Source organism: Esox lucius, chromosome 9, assembly GCF_011004845.1.
Source record: "Esox lucius isolate fEsoLuc1 chromosome 9, fEsoLuc1.pri, whole genome shotgun sequence".
Taxonomy (NCBI): Eukaryota; Metazoa; Chordata; class Actinopteri; order Esociformes; family Esocidae; genus Esox; species Esox lucius.
Genome location: NC_047577.1, coordinates 16,001,727 through 16,017,006, shown reverse-complemented (window position 1 = coordinate 16,017,006; position 15,280 = coordinate 16,001,727). Strand labels below are relative to the sequence as shown.

At 43.8% G+C, this 15,280-nt stretch overlaps 1 protein-coding gene across 2 annotated transcripts in view; it reads right to left on the bottom strand.

The window, feature by feature from the left end:
- The window catches only part of rhbdl3 (rhomboid, veinlet-like 3 (Drosophila)), a 42,263-nt gene extending 33,654 nt beyond the window's left edge, over positions 1 to 8,609 (bottom strand). Inside the window, exons 1-2 of one of the 2 annotated variants that reach the window (XM_010902160.3) lie at positions 7,433 to 8,609; positions 6,954 to 6,977 (exon numbers count right to left, since the gene is read on the bottom strand). In XM_010902160.3, the coding sequence (XP_010900462.1) occupies positions 6,954 to 6,977; positions 7,433 to 7,552 (144 nt within the window). In that variant the 5' untranslated portion in view covers positions 7,553 to 8,609. The remainder of the gene's footprint in view (positions 1 to 6,953; positions 6,978 to 7,432) is intronic. The other variant, XM_020049453.3, reaches the window with a different exon arrangement.
- Positions 8,610 to 15,280: the final 6,671 nt, after the last annotated feature.

Below are 15,280 nucleotides of genomic sequence, written 5' to 3'. Positions count from 1 at the left end.
CTCATTGCCTTTGAATTGCCTGCGTCTCGCTATATTGCATCTACAGCCGAATCTGCCCCTAATTCAACTCCAGTGTACCCTCAGGAGAGGAGATACACACAGCAAGACGCTGAGGCCTTTTAAACTGGACCTGCTTTTTTATGGGCGACTGGATACAAGGGAAGCATTCAGTTACAATGCTTGGGGTTCAAATGAAATGCTTATACACAGTTACACACACACATACCCATGCTCAGAAACACACACACACAGACACCCATGTTACACACATTAAAGACACACATACCCGTGCTCAAAAACACATAACCACACACTCACACTCATGTTACACACATTACACACACACATACACACGCTCAGAAACACAAACACACGGACACCCATGTTACATACATTAAAGACACACATACCTGTGCTCAGAAACACACACACATCCATGTTACACACATTACAGACACAAATACCCGTGCTCAGAAACACACACTGTAATCTCTGTTACACAGATTACAGAGACACATACCTGTGCTCAGAAACACACACACACCCATGTTACACACATTCAAGACACACATACCCGTGCTCAGAAACACACACACTCATGTTACACACATTCAAGACACACATACCCGTGCTCAGAAACACACACACTCATGTTACACACATTACAGACACACATGCCCGTGCTCAGAAACACACGCACACACCCATGTTTAGAAAATGAAGGCATAATGCTGCATCATCTGCGTTACGCATTAACTAGTCAGAAACAGAAATGTTTTTGTCTGCAGCCTCTGTTTGGACGTGTACTCAATGTACCATCTGCCACATAAGAGACTTCTCCCTTGTTGTACCAAGGGAGAAGAGTTTCAATGGAACCTGGTGATGACATAGTGGCATAACCCCTAATGGGCAGTGATTGACTGAGGGAGGGAGATGGAGACAGCAATCTGTTCACACACACACATACACACACACACACACACACACAAATCTGTTCACACACACACATACACACACACACACACACACAAATCTGTTCACACACACGGAGGGGCAAACACACAGTTTATTGTGGCCTTGTCAACAGTCCACCTGCCGGGCTTTAGCGCTGAACCCTTGTGGCTTGCGGTGCAGGAATGTGTCATAGAAACAGACTATTCCGTGTGTGTGTGTCGAGTACAGTAAAGCAAGGTATATGTGTCAATATCCGTAAGCCACATTAATAAGAGACACAAACACAAAACAGTATAAATTAGACACAAACAAAACATCACAAAAGCCACAAACAAATGTTGGCACAAAACACTATGAGGACCCTGAGTTGTTACCAGCAGTTCATCTCCAGCATATTATTTATCTTCTGTAACTTCAACCTGTGAGAAAGCAAAACATAAGGAATGACTGGACTCCAAGTTGAAATAGAAGGATGGAGGCTGTTCAACATGGCCTCCCGCTCCCATTAATCTTGATATTAATTCAAGAAATAAGGGAGTTCCCCCGAGACCGGGCATGGCAGCTTCTACCACCGTAGTCTGGTTACGACTGGAGGCCATGGGACTCGTGACACCCAACGTCGTCGAGAAATCTGGATGATTTACTGCGTGTGAAAACTCAGGTAACGGATGAGAATCAAAGCACGAGACGCCCATTGGCTAACCCAGCGCTTTAACTGTTAGACAAGGTGGAAATGATTGCGGTCTGAGGGCGGAATTCTGGTTTACGAGTCTTAGACAGAGGAAACTCATCACCAGCCACAAAATCAAATTAGCTCCGCTACACTGGTGCTAACGACAAGTCATTCTGCTGCGGATGTACTCGCCTCGGTCAGAGCCCTTCAGCTGTGGTGGAAACGCTTACAGGCCTAAGGAACAGAGAGGACATCATGACAGGCCTGTAGAGGACGAAAGGTGGATGAGAGTCATCCACTCCACTGAGGAAACGGAGGCCAAATTTAGCTGAAAACCCAAACAGACGGGGAAGGACAGACAGGAGATGGAGACAGAGGGGGATGTTTTTTTTTTTAAAGCAAGTAAGGGCATGGAGAAAGACAGGGATTGAGGCAATGTAGAAAGAAAGGTAGGGCAAAGAGAAAGAGTGAGAGAAGATGAAATACGGGAGGAATACGGGTTAAGATAGAGAGCACAGGAGACACCAGAAATAAAAGAGCGAGATATTTTTTTTAGGAGTGTAAAGTGGTGGAGTGGTGTTTTGAGCAAACCACAGCAGTCCTTCTGACGGAGACTCTGCTCTGGCAGCTCTTTTGACGCCTATATACAGGTTACTATATCAAATAACACTGAATGTACATGCAGGCATATACATGCTCGTCTAGTACACATAAAACGGACATGTGCTGTGCACACGCATCCATACACACACGCATGCACGCACACACATGCGCTGTAGGACCACCTTCCATCAAATGAACACAGTACACGGGAGGATTGCATTGGAACGATTCAACCATCATAAGACAGACTTCTACTTAGAGCTGCCTTCTTCCATCTCTCCATGTGTACACACTGCAGACAATTATGAGTGGAGCAGCCACACATCGTCGTTCCTATCCACAGATTGACAGGCGGGGAGAGGAGGGGCTATTTATATCTCAACATAAAGAGATGTTTTCACACCTCACGGCTTCTGTTGTTTAAGGGGATGACAACATCTATTCAAAGCTATAGAGGACCCACAGAAAGAAGACACACACAGATTGGGGTCCTTCCATAGCTAAGAAACATAAAGATTTCATATTTGTAGAAATGACGATCTACAGTCATGGCCAAAAGTATTGGCACCCATTCAAGAAGATGCGTACAATTTCTTCTGTCATTTTATTTTTATAAAAATAATCTTAATTGTTTAAAAGATCTTAGCATATCCCACAAATAAATTGCCCAAACTACATTACTGGCAATAATTAATAATAGAAGAATACCTTTATTTTAAGCAGGTGATTCTCCTTTCACCTGTGGTGAATTGCAGGCATTTGAAATATGAAATATTTCAAACTCAAATTCAATATAACACAAATTCAACCAGTCTGAACAGAGAAAATGACTAATTCTCCCGATTTGTGTCACGATGTACCACAATAAGCGTGGAGGAAAGAAAGAAAAGGTGGCCAAGCACAGACAATCTCCAGAGACCTTGATGTTCATGTTTCCACAGTGTGTAATGATATCAAGAAGTTATAGGTCCAAGCCACTGTAGCCAACCTCCCCTGATGTGGCTGCAAAGAGAAAACCTTACAGAGGATTGTTTGAATGGTGGAGAAAGCAACTTGATCGACTAGCACACAGATTCAAGCTGACATTCAGACACATGGTACCAACAGTTTCACTCGCACCATCAGTCACCAACTCAATGAATGGGGGTTGTATCGTAGGAGAGCCACTATTGAGAGAGCCAGGAAACCAAAATACAAATAACCAAAACAGACCTGAACATCGCCCGATCCTTCTGGACAAATCTCCTACGGACAGATGCCACAAAATTAGAGCTTTTTGGTGAACCACACCATATGTTTAAAGAAAAAAAATCCTGCTTTCAAAGAAAAGCAAACCTTTCCCACAAACAAACATGGAGGTGGTTCAGGTATGTTTTGGGTTGCTTTGCTGTCTCTGGCCCTGGGTAGGGAAGAGAAATTGAACCCAGTATCAGAAATCAGATCAAATGACCCCAAAGACATTTCTGAAGGTCTGGACTGTTCTGATGTAGCCAGCAGTGAATCCAGATCTAAATCCTACTGAAAACCCGTGGAGAGATTTGAAAAATAGATGTTGGTGGAAGGCACCCTTTAAATCAACAGGAAGTGCTTGATTGCAGTTATTTGGGCTGGATGTCTAGAATTTTGTCAATGCCATTTCTGTTTAGTTTCTGATATAAAAGGTTATATTAGGTTCTGAAAAACAAAAACAAACCTTCTGTCATATTAAAAGTAAAATAAAGAATGGTGGGGACCAAATACTTTGGATAATTTCTGGACAATTGGGAGTTATTTGAAGAGAGTGAAAGGGTGCCAATACTTTAGGTCACCAAGGAAACTGTGATGAATGACAGAAGATATAAGGCCCGCCCACAAGTAGACCAGGGACACAACTCTGGCTGAGACCCAATTAGTGCCAGTCACCTGGCTGTCCCACAATCAACCCTTTAAATCCGGACAATGGAGAGGATGGGCAACACAGGGCTGAGTGGCTGGCAGCTGTGGCATGTGGGAGTGGAGTAAGTGGCCTGAAACAAAAGCCCCAAATGATGCCTGCCGGCCTTCCTGTTCGGTCAATAGCAGCCATGCTCCACTACACACGCTCACTGACACATAAAATGAAAAAAAAGACCTTCACAAACACACACACACACTAATGGGAATGAGTGTGCGCACGTACACACAAACAGGTGGGCCCCCAAATCATATCAACAAGCATTTGACCAGTGGATATCCCCAGTTGGCCGTAGTGCGCGGAACATGGCGTGAAAGGAATCAGTGTTAAAACAACTGTATGGGTGCCCATGTGAAAGAGTCCTAATCCCCAGAAATCCCTCTGATCTGCCCACGTGCCTGTTAGCGTCTTAACAGGTCAGAGCCGGGCGGAGCAGGAGAGCGCTCGCATGCGCGCGCGCGTGTGTGTGTGTATGTATGTATGCGGGTACATTACGGTGGCACACGTCAACACAGAGGGTAAAGTGTGGAGACGCGTGGCCTTTGTAAGGACTAACACAGGGAGGGAGATCGACTGCGGGTGGGACGAGGGCAGAGCGAAGGGATCGTTCAACACAATCAACAAGTTGCTCCAGCCGAAGTGGCGTTCTGAGCAGGAAATTGAATCGCCGGGTTGCTATTGGCCTATAGGCTACATTCAGGGTGAGGAACCACCTGACAACGGGTTGTAAAATAGCAATGTCTTCCATTGTTGAACACATACTTATGTCCTTACAGTCCGGGGAACAAGGTGCAAATCTGTGATTGTGAGAGACTAATACACAGACAACGCGTTCCAAATGGCACCCTATTCCTTGTCTAGTACACTGCTGTTGACCTGAGAGCCACGGCGAAAAGGGGGGCCATTTGGGATTCACACAGATGGTTTTGTCTTGAACGGTTTTACCATCATCGCTAAAATAGCCAGTCGATTCTACAGTGAACGTGTTGGAGGGCAGCTGGTATTCAATTCCACTGATGGGCTTCCTGGTTCATTAAGTCTGTCTGTTTGTGTATGTGTGTGTGTGTGTGTGTTACTTTTTGTTTGTGTGTACCCTTGGTGTGTGTCTGTGTGAATGTTTAGTAATAATCCTCACTTCTTTAGTATGTTTAAAGATGGGTAACACACATTCAGGATATCAAAGGTTTATTATCTTTCTTCCTGGTTGGAGAGAAAGCACTTACACTGCAACAAAACCCTCTCTGGGGACAGTGTGGGAACTGAACAGAGCACACTGCACTTTGATTAAGGCACCAGCCTGAGAGGGAGGGAGAAAATGAGAGAGACCCGTAGAGATAGAAGGAAGAGAAAGACAGAAAGACACGGAGAGACAAAATAGAGACAGAAATATATAGAGAAAGAGACAGGCAGGGAGAGACTTTTGGGTTGAGTTCCAAATCACACCCTGTCCCCACAAGCTCCAGTGAAACAGGACATTACTGAGAGTAAGGGCTCCATTTCTGACCCACATGGGGAGACAGCTGATGCGGAAGGCCAATGTGTGCTCTCAGGATGACCAGGCAGGGTCGTGGGACTCGTGGGAAAACGTTATCCGTATCATATTGCCATTTGGAAAAGTACACATCAACAAGAACAGCGCCTGTTACTTACTTTTTTCCAAACAATATGTCTGTCTTCCTGTCGCCCAGTGGCTGCCAGAGTGGTTAAAAATAGCCCTTTTATATGTGGTTCCGCTATCATTTAACTTCCTTGGTTTTTCCCGTGAGGAGACCCTAAAAGGCCAACGTGTCCTTTGTATGACAGAAGAAAGGGGTCACTTAAGAGGTTGACTGGGGGGCGGGGAAGGCGGGGGGGGTGTTGTCTGTATCTACCAGACCTGACAGTGACCCCTTCTATAGGGTGCATTTGGCTCAGGCGCCCTCCCATCTATTTTCAAGGCCACTTGAGAATTTCGAAGTGATGCCGCGTCGCATAAAGGCAGCTGATTGAGGCCCAGCTAATAAGTGTTCACAATGACCACCCCCCACACACACACACACACAGACGACCCCCACCCCAACACCCTGTAATCCCAGCCTGAGATCGTGAAGGAGCAAGCCTGACACAAGCCTCTGAACCCCCCCCCCAAACCACTCCTACACCCCCCTGAGAGAGGGTGGGGCCCGGGCCGGGCGGGGGCGGGCAGGTGCTGAGGCAGGCCCACTGGGATGGAAGGGCAGGAGAAAGGGTGTGTGGGGGTGGGGTCTGCATCTCCGTCCGTCAGCCCAACCTGCTGGTCCAGCACAGACCTGAGCGCACACACACACACACACACACACACGCACACACGCACTCCTTGTCCATCTCTGTGGCATGAGTCCTCAGACCCACCGATGGGACAGCAACAACTGAAACCGGGGGGGTTCTGTCATGCCGTAATTGCATTCGCCAGGGTTGACGTCAGGAGGACCGGAGAGAGAGGAGATACCACCCACGGCAACACGCCCCTGTCTCCTGTCTGGTCTTCCTCAGTTACCAGGGGCTCCAACCAGCGCCAACACCCGAGGCCACCTCGGCAATGACCGGGGTGGGATTTCACAATAACGGCACGGATGGTTAGCCTTCATATCGAACGAGCGGCCAGAGTTTCAGCATGGATTAAAAGTCACTGTTTCAGTAGTAAGATTGACATTGAGCATGTTAACAAGGTACAGAGTTATGGCAGCGGGGAGCTCGTTGCTCACATGAAACCACAAGTGTGTTGTCATGCAATAGACAGTTGGGAGACTGTGACCCTAGCGCCATACATACCTTGTCAAACAGAGATTTCCACTGCTGAGATAGGGAACAGAACAGAAGCAGGGAAGGAAAGAGAGAGAGAGAGACAGAAAGAGTGGTGGTAAAGTATCAGAGAGAAAGGTGCAATTTAAACACCTGTTATTAAGGAGTGGCATCAGCTGGTAGCCAAGCAGGGCTTTCTATCATTCAATGAATCAATCTAATTGAACTAAACAATGACATCATCAATTATGTATGGTACTACAGCCACGCTTAGAATGCTCAATCATGTGTAATGAACACATAATGGACCGTGAATGGATGACGGGTGTGTTAGTCTAAACGCTGTCCAATAATGGTCTCTGCCATAATTAGGCTATAACAGCCATTACACATGAAGCTATGTTTCAATAACACAACATAATAACATCGGTTACTGAAGTGCCTATTTCCTCTACGTAAAAATCAAGTATTAATACGCTGAAAGACTGTGTATATGGCTTGAGACTTACGTCCTCTGGTGCCACAGGAAGGACATCGGTACTTTCCAACACTTCTATTTCGTCTCCCTCCGCGTTCGCAGCCACCGCTGGAGAGGAATTTACCGGCACGTCCCGAGCCCCGTCCGGCATTGTTGGGCTACGGCTGCCGATATCCTCAGCACCACGGACGTTTTATCAAATCCTTACCGAAAAAAATGATATCCATTCTCCTTTATTTAAGCCACATTACCGACATATCCATATTTCTGAGATCCCAAGCGAGGGCAATCAATGCAGGGTTTTTTTTAAACACACTTCAGCATCTTTAGTCCAACCACTGGTCCTTATAAGTCAAATAAATATATAAACCGAAACAAAGAGAGGTATCCGTTTATTCTCAAGATCCTTGAAAAGGAAAATATATTTTCAATCGATCTACCCAGAAAGGAAAAGTTGAGTGGCAAGTTTATGAGTCCGTCGGGTGCGCATCTGCGTCTCGCCTGAGTCGCAACCTCGAGCGACTGACGGTGCAAGAACTGAATTGAGTCTAATAACCAGTTCCTTATTTCATACGCCGGCCCACCTACACCTCAGTCCAAATCTATCCGGACAGCCACGGCGTTTCTTACTGCCAGTGCTGAAATCCCATTGCGATGGAAGACGGAGAGAGGCAGGCAGAGCAACCGAGAGCAACCCAAGTTTTTGCCAAGGCACTGACAGCAATGCGTGTTCATTCCAACCTCGCTCACCTGCAAATGAATTAGAATAGAGTTGTCTCGATTGAAAAGCAGTTGGCTACTAACATAACATTTAAATGATAATACCACATTTTTCATTACACGGTATTAGCCTACTGTCGTTATTTCAAAAGGAAGCAAAAGCCGCGCAGGAGCTCCGATGCAATTATATGTATAAATGTTACGTCAGACAAGCAATCTTCATTACGATACTTTTTTGGTCGTTAGTATACGCAATCTACTGCGCCAAAGGCACCATGCAGAAATGTCATGACCGTCAGTGAACACTCCAAAAATGTCTAGATCGTGAAAAAGTCGCTGAAGTGTAAATGACGGTGCGTCACGTAGGCTACCCTCGCAGTTGTTTACTGAGAAAGGCTCAGCTCGGCCAGCTGCCTAACTCTGTCTCAGCAGCCTCTAGGAACACACCGATTTCGCTCCCAAAGTTGAGCCGGAGCCAGGCTGCACTCCGGCACTGTTCAAGCCGGCAGGCAGTCAAGCAACTAGCTCCGGCTTCGTCACACTGCCGCATGCGTGCCTTGGGCGCAGAGAATAAGAGAGCTAATACAGGGATTTTTGGCTGCCAGGTGAGAGATTTGAGAAAATATCCCATTCCCACCCACAGAAGGCTTCGAGGAACCCCAGTTCCCTCTTCCTACCAGATGGCTTTTTCTGGTACTTTATCACCTTAATACATCAGACAGTAATTGACATTGAGTGTGATTCAAGGAGCAGACTACGACGGCTTAAATAACAAAACAGTTTTCAAATTCATCATCATCGTGGGTAATTTACATTGAAAATAAACTGGCGAACACACCGTTGTGAAGTCTTTATAGATTATCATAAATTATAGGTGTCATCAATATGATGCTACCATAACATTTACTAAAATATTTTGTGATTTCAATCATGAAGAAATCATAAATCAGTGGCAGACAGAGTGCTACGGACAGAGCCCTACTTCTGATTGTAAAAATAGGTTATACATATTTTATTCTTAAAAATATATTGTTACATGTTACACATTCAGACAAAAGTGTGATAAATGTGTTTACATTTTACTGCTTTTCAGTAGGCATACCTAATGTACTTCTCTGTCTCAGAACACCCTGGGAGTATACACTCACCTGAAGGATTATTAGGAACACCTGTTAAATTTCTCATTAATGCAATTATCTAATCAACCAATCACATGGCAGTTGCTTCAATGAATTTAGGGGTGTGGTCCTGGTCAAGACAATCTCCTGAACTCCAAACTGAATGTCAGAATGGGAAAGAAAGGTGATTTCAGCATTTTTGAGCGTGGCATGGTTGTTGGTGCCAGACGGGCCAGTCTGGGTATTTCACATTCTGCTATGGGATTTTCATGCGCAACCATTTCTAGGGATTACAAAGAATGGTGTGAAAAGGGAAAAACATCCAGTCTGCGGCAATCCTGTGGGCGAAAATGCCTTGTTAAAGCTAGAGGTCAGAGGAGAATGGGCCGACTGATTCAAGCTGATAGAAGAGCAACTTTGACTGAAATAACCACTCGTTACAACCGAGGTATGCAGCAAAGCATTTGTGAAGCCACAACACCCACAACCTTGAGGCGGATGGGCTACAACAGCAGAAGACCCCACCGGGTACCACTCATCTCCACTACAAATAGGAAAAAAAGAGGCTACAATTTGCACGAGCTCACCAAAATTGGACAGTTGAAGACTGGAAGAATGTTGCCTGGTCTTATGGGTCTCGATTTCTGTTGAGACATTCAGATGGCAGAGTCAGAATTTGGCGTAAACAGAATGAGAACATGGATCCATCATGCCTTGTTACCACTGTGCAGGCTGGTGGTGGTGGTGTAATGGTGTGGGGGATGTTTTCTTGGCACACTTTAGGCCCCTTAGTGCCAGTTGGGCATCGTTTAAATGCCACGGCCTACCTGAGCATTGTTTCTGACCATGTCCATCCCTTTATGACCACCATGTACCCATTCAAATTGGTTTCTTGAACATGACAAAGAGTTCACTGTACTGAAATGGCCCCCACAGTCACCAGATCTCAACCCAATAGAGCATCTTTGGGATGTGGTGGAACGGGAGCTTCGTGCCCTGGATGTGCATCCCACAAATCTCCATCAACTGCAAGATGCTATTCTATCAATAAGGGCCAACATTTCTAAAGAATGTTTCAGCACCTTGTTGAATCAATGCCACGTAGAATTAAGGCAATTCTAAAGGCGAAAGGGGGTCAAACACAGTATTAGTATGGTGTTCCTAATAATCCTTTAGATGAGTGTATATCAGTTGCTTGCCTATGAGGGAGGACTGCACCAATGTGATACTAAGGATTTAATAACTTTACTTTTACAGCACAGTGTAAATAGACCACTTTGGGTTGTTTAAATGAACAACTGTGTCTATGCATTCATGCTCTCTATGTCAGGTATTGCCTAGGTGGGGTCAAAGAGCAAGCAATACAGTCACTGTCATCATCTGATTCCACATGGCTAGAAAAAAGATTTGACCAGATAAACAGTACATCTTTATCAAATAATCTGCAGCATCAAATTACTGAGGACTGTGGAATTGAATATGCTCATAACTTGGGAAGATATACTCATTACTGGAATGAAAGAAAAACAGTTAGCCAAAGCCATCCTAGCATATAGCTAAACTGGGCTAGAAAATTACTGAAAGAAATTCAAGTAGCCTACAACTTTTGAGCTGGCGTAGAGGCCAAGAAATCAAAGAATTATAGAAACATGTCTGTTTGGGGATTAGGAAAATTGGAATTTGGAAAGCACAATTAATGAAAGACAGATGAGAAGACAGTATGGTCTGCATTTATCTCAATTGATAATTTTTTAGAAATATACTGTATCTTGCAGCATATTTTGATAAGTTAGTGTGTGATTGTTGTACTTCAAGTGTTCAATGAAATCACAATTTGCGGCCTATGGCTGCAAAACATTAGCCGACCCAGGCACATGCACAGGCAGGGGCGACTGCCCCTCTGCCCTGCCATCAAAGTGACTTACTGTATGGATGTTTTTTTTTTTTTAAGAATATCATATTATTTTAAACACAACCAGAGTACACAGTAACACGAAAAATAGACTCCCATGTGAAAAACCTTAACACCCTTCTCCTTTCAAATGGTTGTCTAAACTTTAAACTTACCGCGAGTCCTGTGTTTAATGCGCTGCCCACTAGCTAGTTAGCTCATAATTCATGCGTCGTGTCTAGGTAGGTCTATTGCAGTAATGTAAAATTACGTCGGTTATCAGCTGCTAATTAGCTAACACACAGCATGTACTGGTTTACTAGTGAGTGCGTGAACGCTGCTGTTTTCACCCTCACTGTCTGATAAAAGTCGATCCCCTAACAACTGAAATAGATTTAAGTATTTATAAAATCGCTGGCTAACTAGCTAGTTACCCTGCTAGCTTGGAATGTATTGCTCAGCAGCAATAGTGCGTACAGTAGCTACATTTACTTGTACCAATGCATAGAAGTCTGTAACGTTACTAGGCTCAGTTGGGTCACATCCTCTTGGTAGGCAGAAACATTTGTATTCAGAAATATACAGTACCAGTTTATTTATCAGCTCAGGAGGTCTGTTTATCCTTTCTACAATCAAATTCGAAGACAGGATAATATACTGATTCTGGTTGTTTTTCTTTATGGAAATGTGATGTTAGACTATCACTAATCCGTATTTAACTTTTTTTGATAACTGACCATCTTTGGGTGGGGTTTTTAAGGAGGGTTGAAGGAGCTCCAGGACTGCATTCCAGGTTGTTTCACGGCCATAAACTGCACACCGCTTGCAGGTCTGCAATAACAATCAGCAAAATGATAGGTTTTCCATTCCAGAGGATCACCTATAAACATTACCTTCGAGCACTTCAAACAAACCATTCCTTTAAGAATAAGCCACCGGTGTGTGCGTGTAGTGTTCACTTTTTATTAATCTGGTGTGGAACCTAAAATAGCCAGAGTAAAACATGGAATATTTCACATTTAATGGACCACTCGAAGCTTAGGAGTTATTTAGGAGAAATGTTACAAGTGGGGTTAATGGTTAGGTTTGAAGGTTGTAACTTAGGGTTCCCTTTCAAGTTTTAAGATTTAATTAATCATATGAAACACAAGATTCGGACCATTGAAATGCTTACAGTGAGGTTTAGTAACAACAAGGTAACAACAATAGACAGTATTAAAAAAAAGGACAACACTAAAGATACAGAATTCATGTAAATAAAGATAAGGAGACAATACTACTACTAATAAAAACTGTAATGCGAATGAAGATAAGGAAACAGTTTTGGTCTCATGTTTCATGAGCTGACATTGAAGATCCTAGAAAGTCAGGATCTATTATACACTATTTAACTCCTGGAAGCTGAAAATATCCAAATTTGACATCAATGTATCTGTAACCAACAAACGAATACCTGTTTTCCCAGTTCCCAATCCATAGGTTATGTTTAGGCTTTGTGTCCAATCAAGGATAAAAATGGCTAAAATGTGTGTACTACATGTATACAAAGAATGATTTACAGTACGTAATTAGCTCTAGATGAGAGTGTCAGCTAAATAAAAAATTTACTTACGTGTATGTTATTTTGGGCCTGTGAAATGATGCTGCAAATGTATTCTGTCTGGCACTTCAAAGAGAGTAGGTCTATCAGTATCACAAAACTTCACCATGCTATTCAATGTTATTACCATGGAAACAATATGGCCATAGGTTATTTTTAACCTCACGGGTCTTCTGACACCTACACAGCACTTTTGGATGAAACTGCAGCCAACAATGTTTTAACAGTGAAATAGTATACTAGCCCACAGTCCTCAACTGTCCTCAAAAAGCTGCATCCGAGATCCTGGCTGTTGGGATATCATCTGCAGTCAGCTGTAGAATTACAATGTGTCAGAGCACAAACTAATCTCATCACCCAAGGCCAAATCCCAGTTAGTTGATGAGACTGTCACGAGAGACTTAAAGATGCATTCTGGGATTTCTGGCCACTGGTAGTAGGAGTGGTGCTGTCTAAAAAATGTTTACCATGTTATGTATGTGCCAAAACGTGCCCATGACACCAAAACCTGAAATGTCATAGGTAACTGAGGCATGGTAGTGCTTCTACTACACATTATACACAGAAACATTACACATTTAGCCCAAAATGTTATTTGCAAATATCCCACACAGCATCTTTAAACAGACACAAGTAGCCTATAGTGAATATGAGGCCTCAATATATATATATATATACCTATTGTGTTGTAGGCCTACTGTATTTCAGTGCATAATGCTCATGTATTTTCCTGTCTGAGAAAGTATTGTTTTTCTGTAAAACCTAAATAAAAAGTACAACATTTTGGCCACAGCATTCCCTGTGTCCGTAGAGAGCAACTCCAACCGATGGCCATCTTTTCTCCAATAGGAGAAGTGAGGGGACCATTAAAAAACAATCCCTGGTCAACTTGCATCAACAGGTGTCCCAGACCACAGAACATTTGTACTGAGAGAGAATGCTTCTGAACATCCAATGAAATAGAAATAACAAATTACCTTTTTCTTTCTTCTTAAAGAACACAAGCTCTGTTCTTTAACATGTTATTGAAGGAAATGGACACAAATGCCCGACTAGAGCAGTGTTTCCCAATCCTGGTGCTGGGGACCCCCAAGGGGTGCACATTTATGTTTTTGCCCTACCACTCATACACCTGATTCAAACGTTGCCCTACCACTCACACACCTGATTCAAACGTTGCCCTACCACTCACACACCTGATTCAAACGTTGCCCTACCACTCACACACCTGATTCAAACGTTGCCCTACCACTCACACACCTGATTCAAACGTTGCCCTACCACTCACACACCTGATTCAAACGTTGCCCTACCACTCACACACCTGATTCAAACGTGGCCCTACCACTCACACACCTGATTCAAACGTGGCCCTACCACTCACACACCTGATTCAAACGTTGCCCTACCACTCACACACCTGATTCAAACGTTGCCCTACCACTCACACACCTGATTCAAACGTTGCCCTACCACTCACACACCTGATTCAAACGTTGCCCTACCACTCACACACCTGATTCAAACGTTGCCCTACCACTCACACACCTGATTCAAACGTGGCCCTACCACTCACACACCTGATTCAAACGTTGCCCTACCACTCACACACTTGATTCAAACATTGCCCTACCACTCATACACCAGATTCAAACGTTGCCCTACCACTCACACACCTGATTGACGTAATCAACCTATCATTAAGTCTTTAATTTGAATCAGGTGCGAGAGTGCTTGGGCAAAACCAAAAAACGTGCACCCACTGGGGTCCCCAGGACCAGGATTGGGAAACACTGGACTAAACAGATTACCAAACCGACATACAGAAAGACAAACTAGCAAAACATTGAGATAGTAAATCTGTTCAGGTATTCCCACTAACATAAGACGTGAGGTTGTGTTTTAGGTAAGAAATTAAGTACAACATCTTTTTGGATCATTTGGGTCAGTTGTGGTCAATTTGTAGCGCACAAATCTTACAAATACTTATCAAAATCACGTTCCAGACGTTTTACCATCAGCCCTGTGCAAAAATGCAAAAACCAACGTCTAGTTACCTAGGTGATTATCTTCATGACTAAAAAGACGATTTCATGCTGAGAACTGTCTGGTCGAGATCATCAGTCTCATTACATATTGTCACGGTGAAATCCACCTGGATAATGAATGTCATTGTCAGCTGGCAGTGTTCCAACAGGCCATGTTTGTGGATATTAAAATAGGCAATACTGCCACCATGAGTCCACCATCAGAACTACAACACCCAAGACCACATCCTCCATGATAACCTTTGGCGCAAGAACCAGGGGAATGACATCCCTGGCTGTCTTGACTATTGTTCCCCGCAATCTTCACCCACTAGTTTAGTAAAAATCTGACAAAGGTAGGAAACAGGAAAAACAGAACCCAGCCTCTGTATTATACCAAACACATGTTTGTTCAACAGGCAAAACATCACTTAGTCACAATAAGAAATACTCTTCATACAGCATCACAGTAGAGGTTGTTTTATTACAAACTTTGGAAAGGCAGAGGTGGAAAAACAGTTGT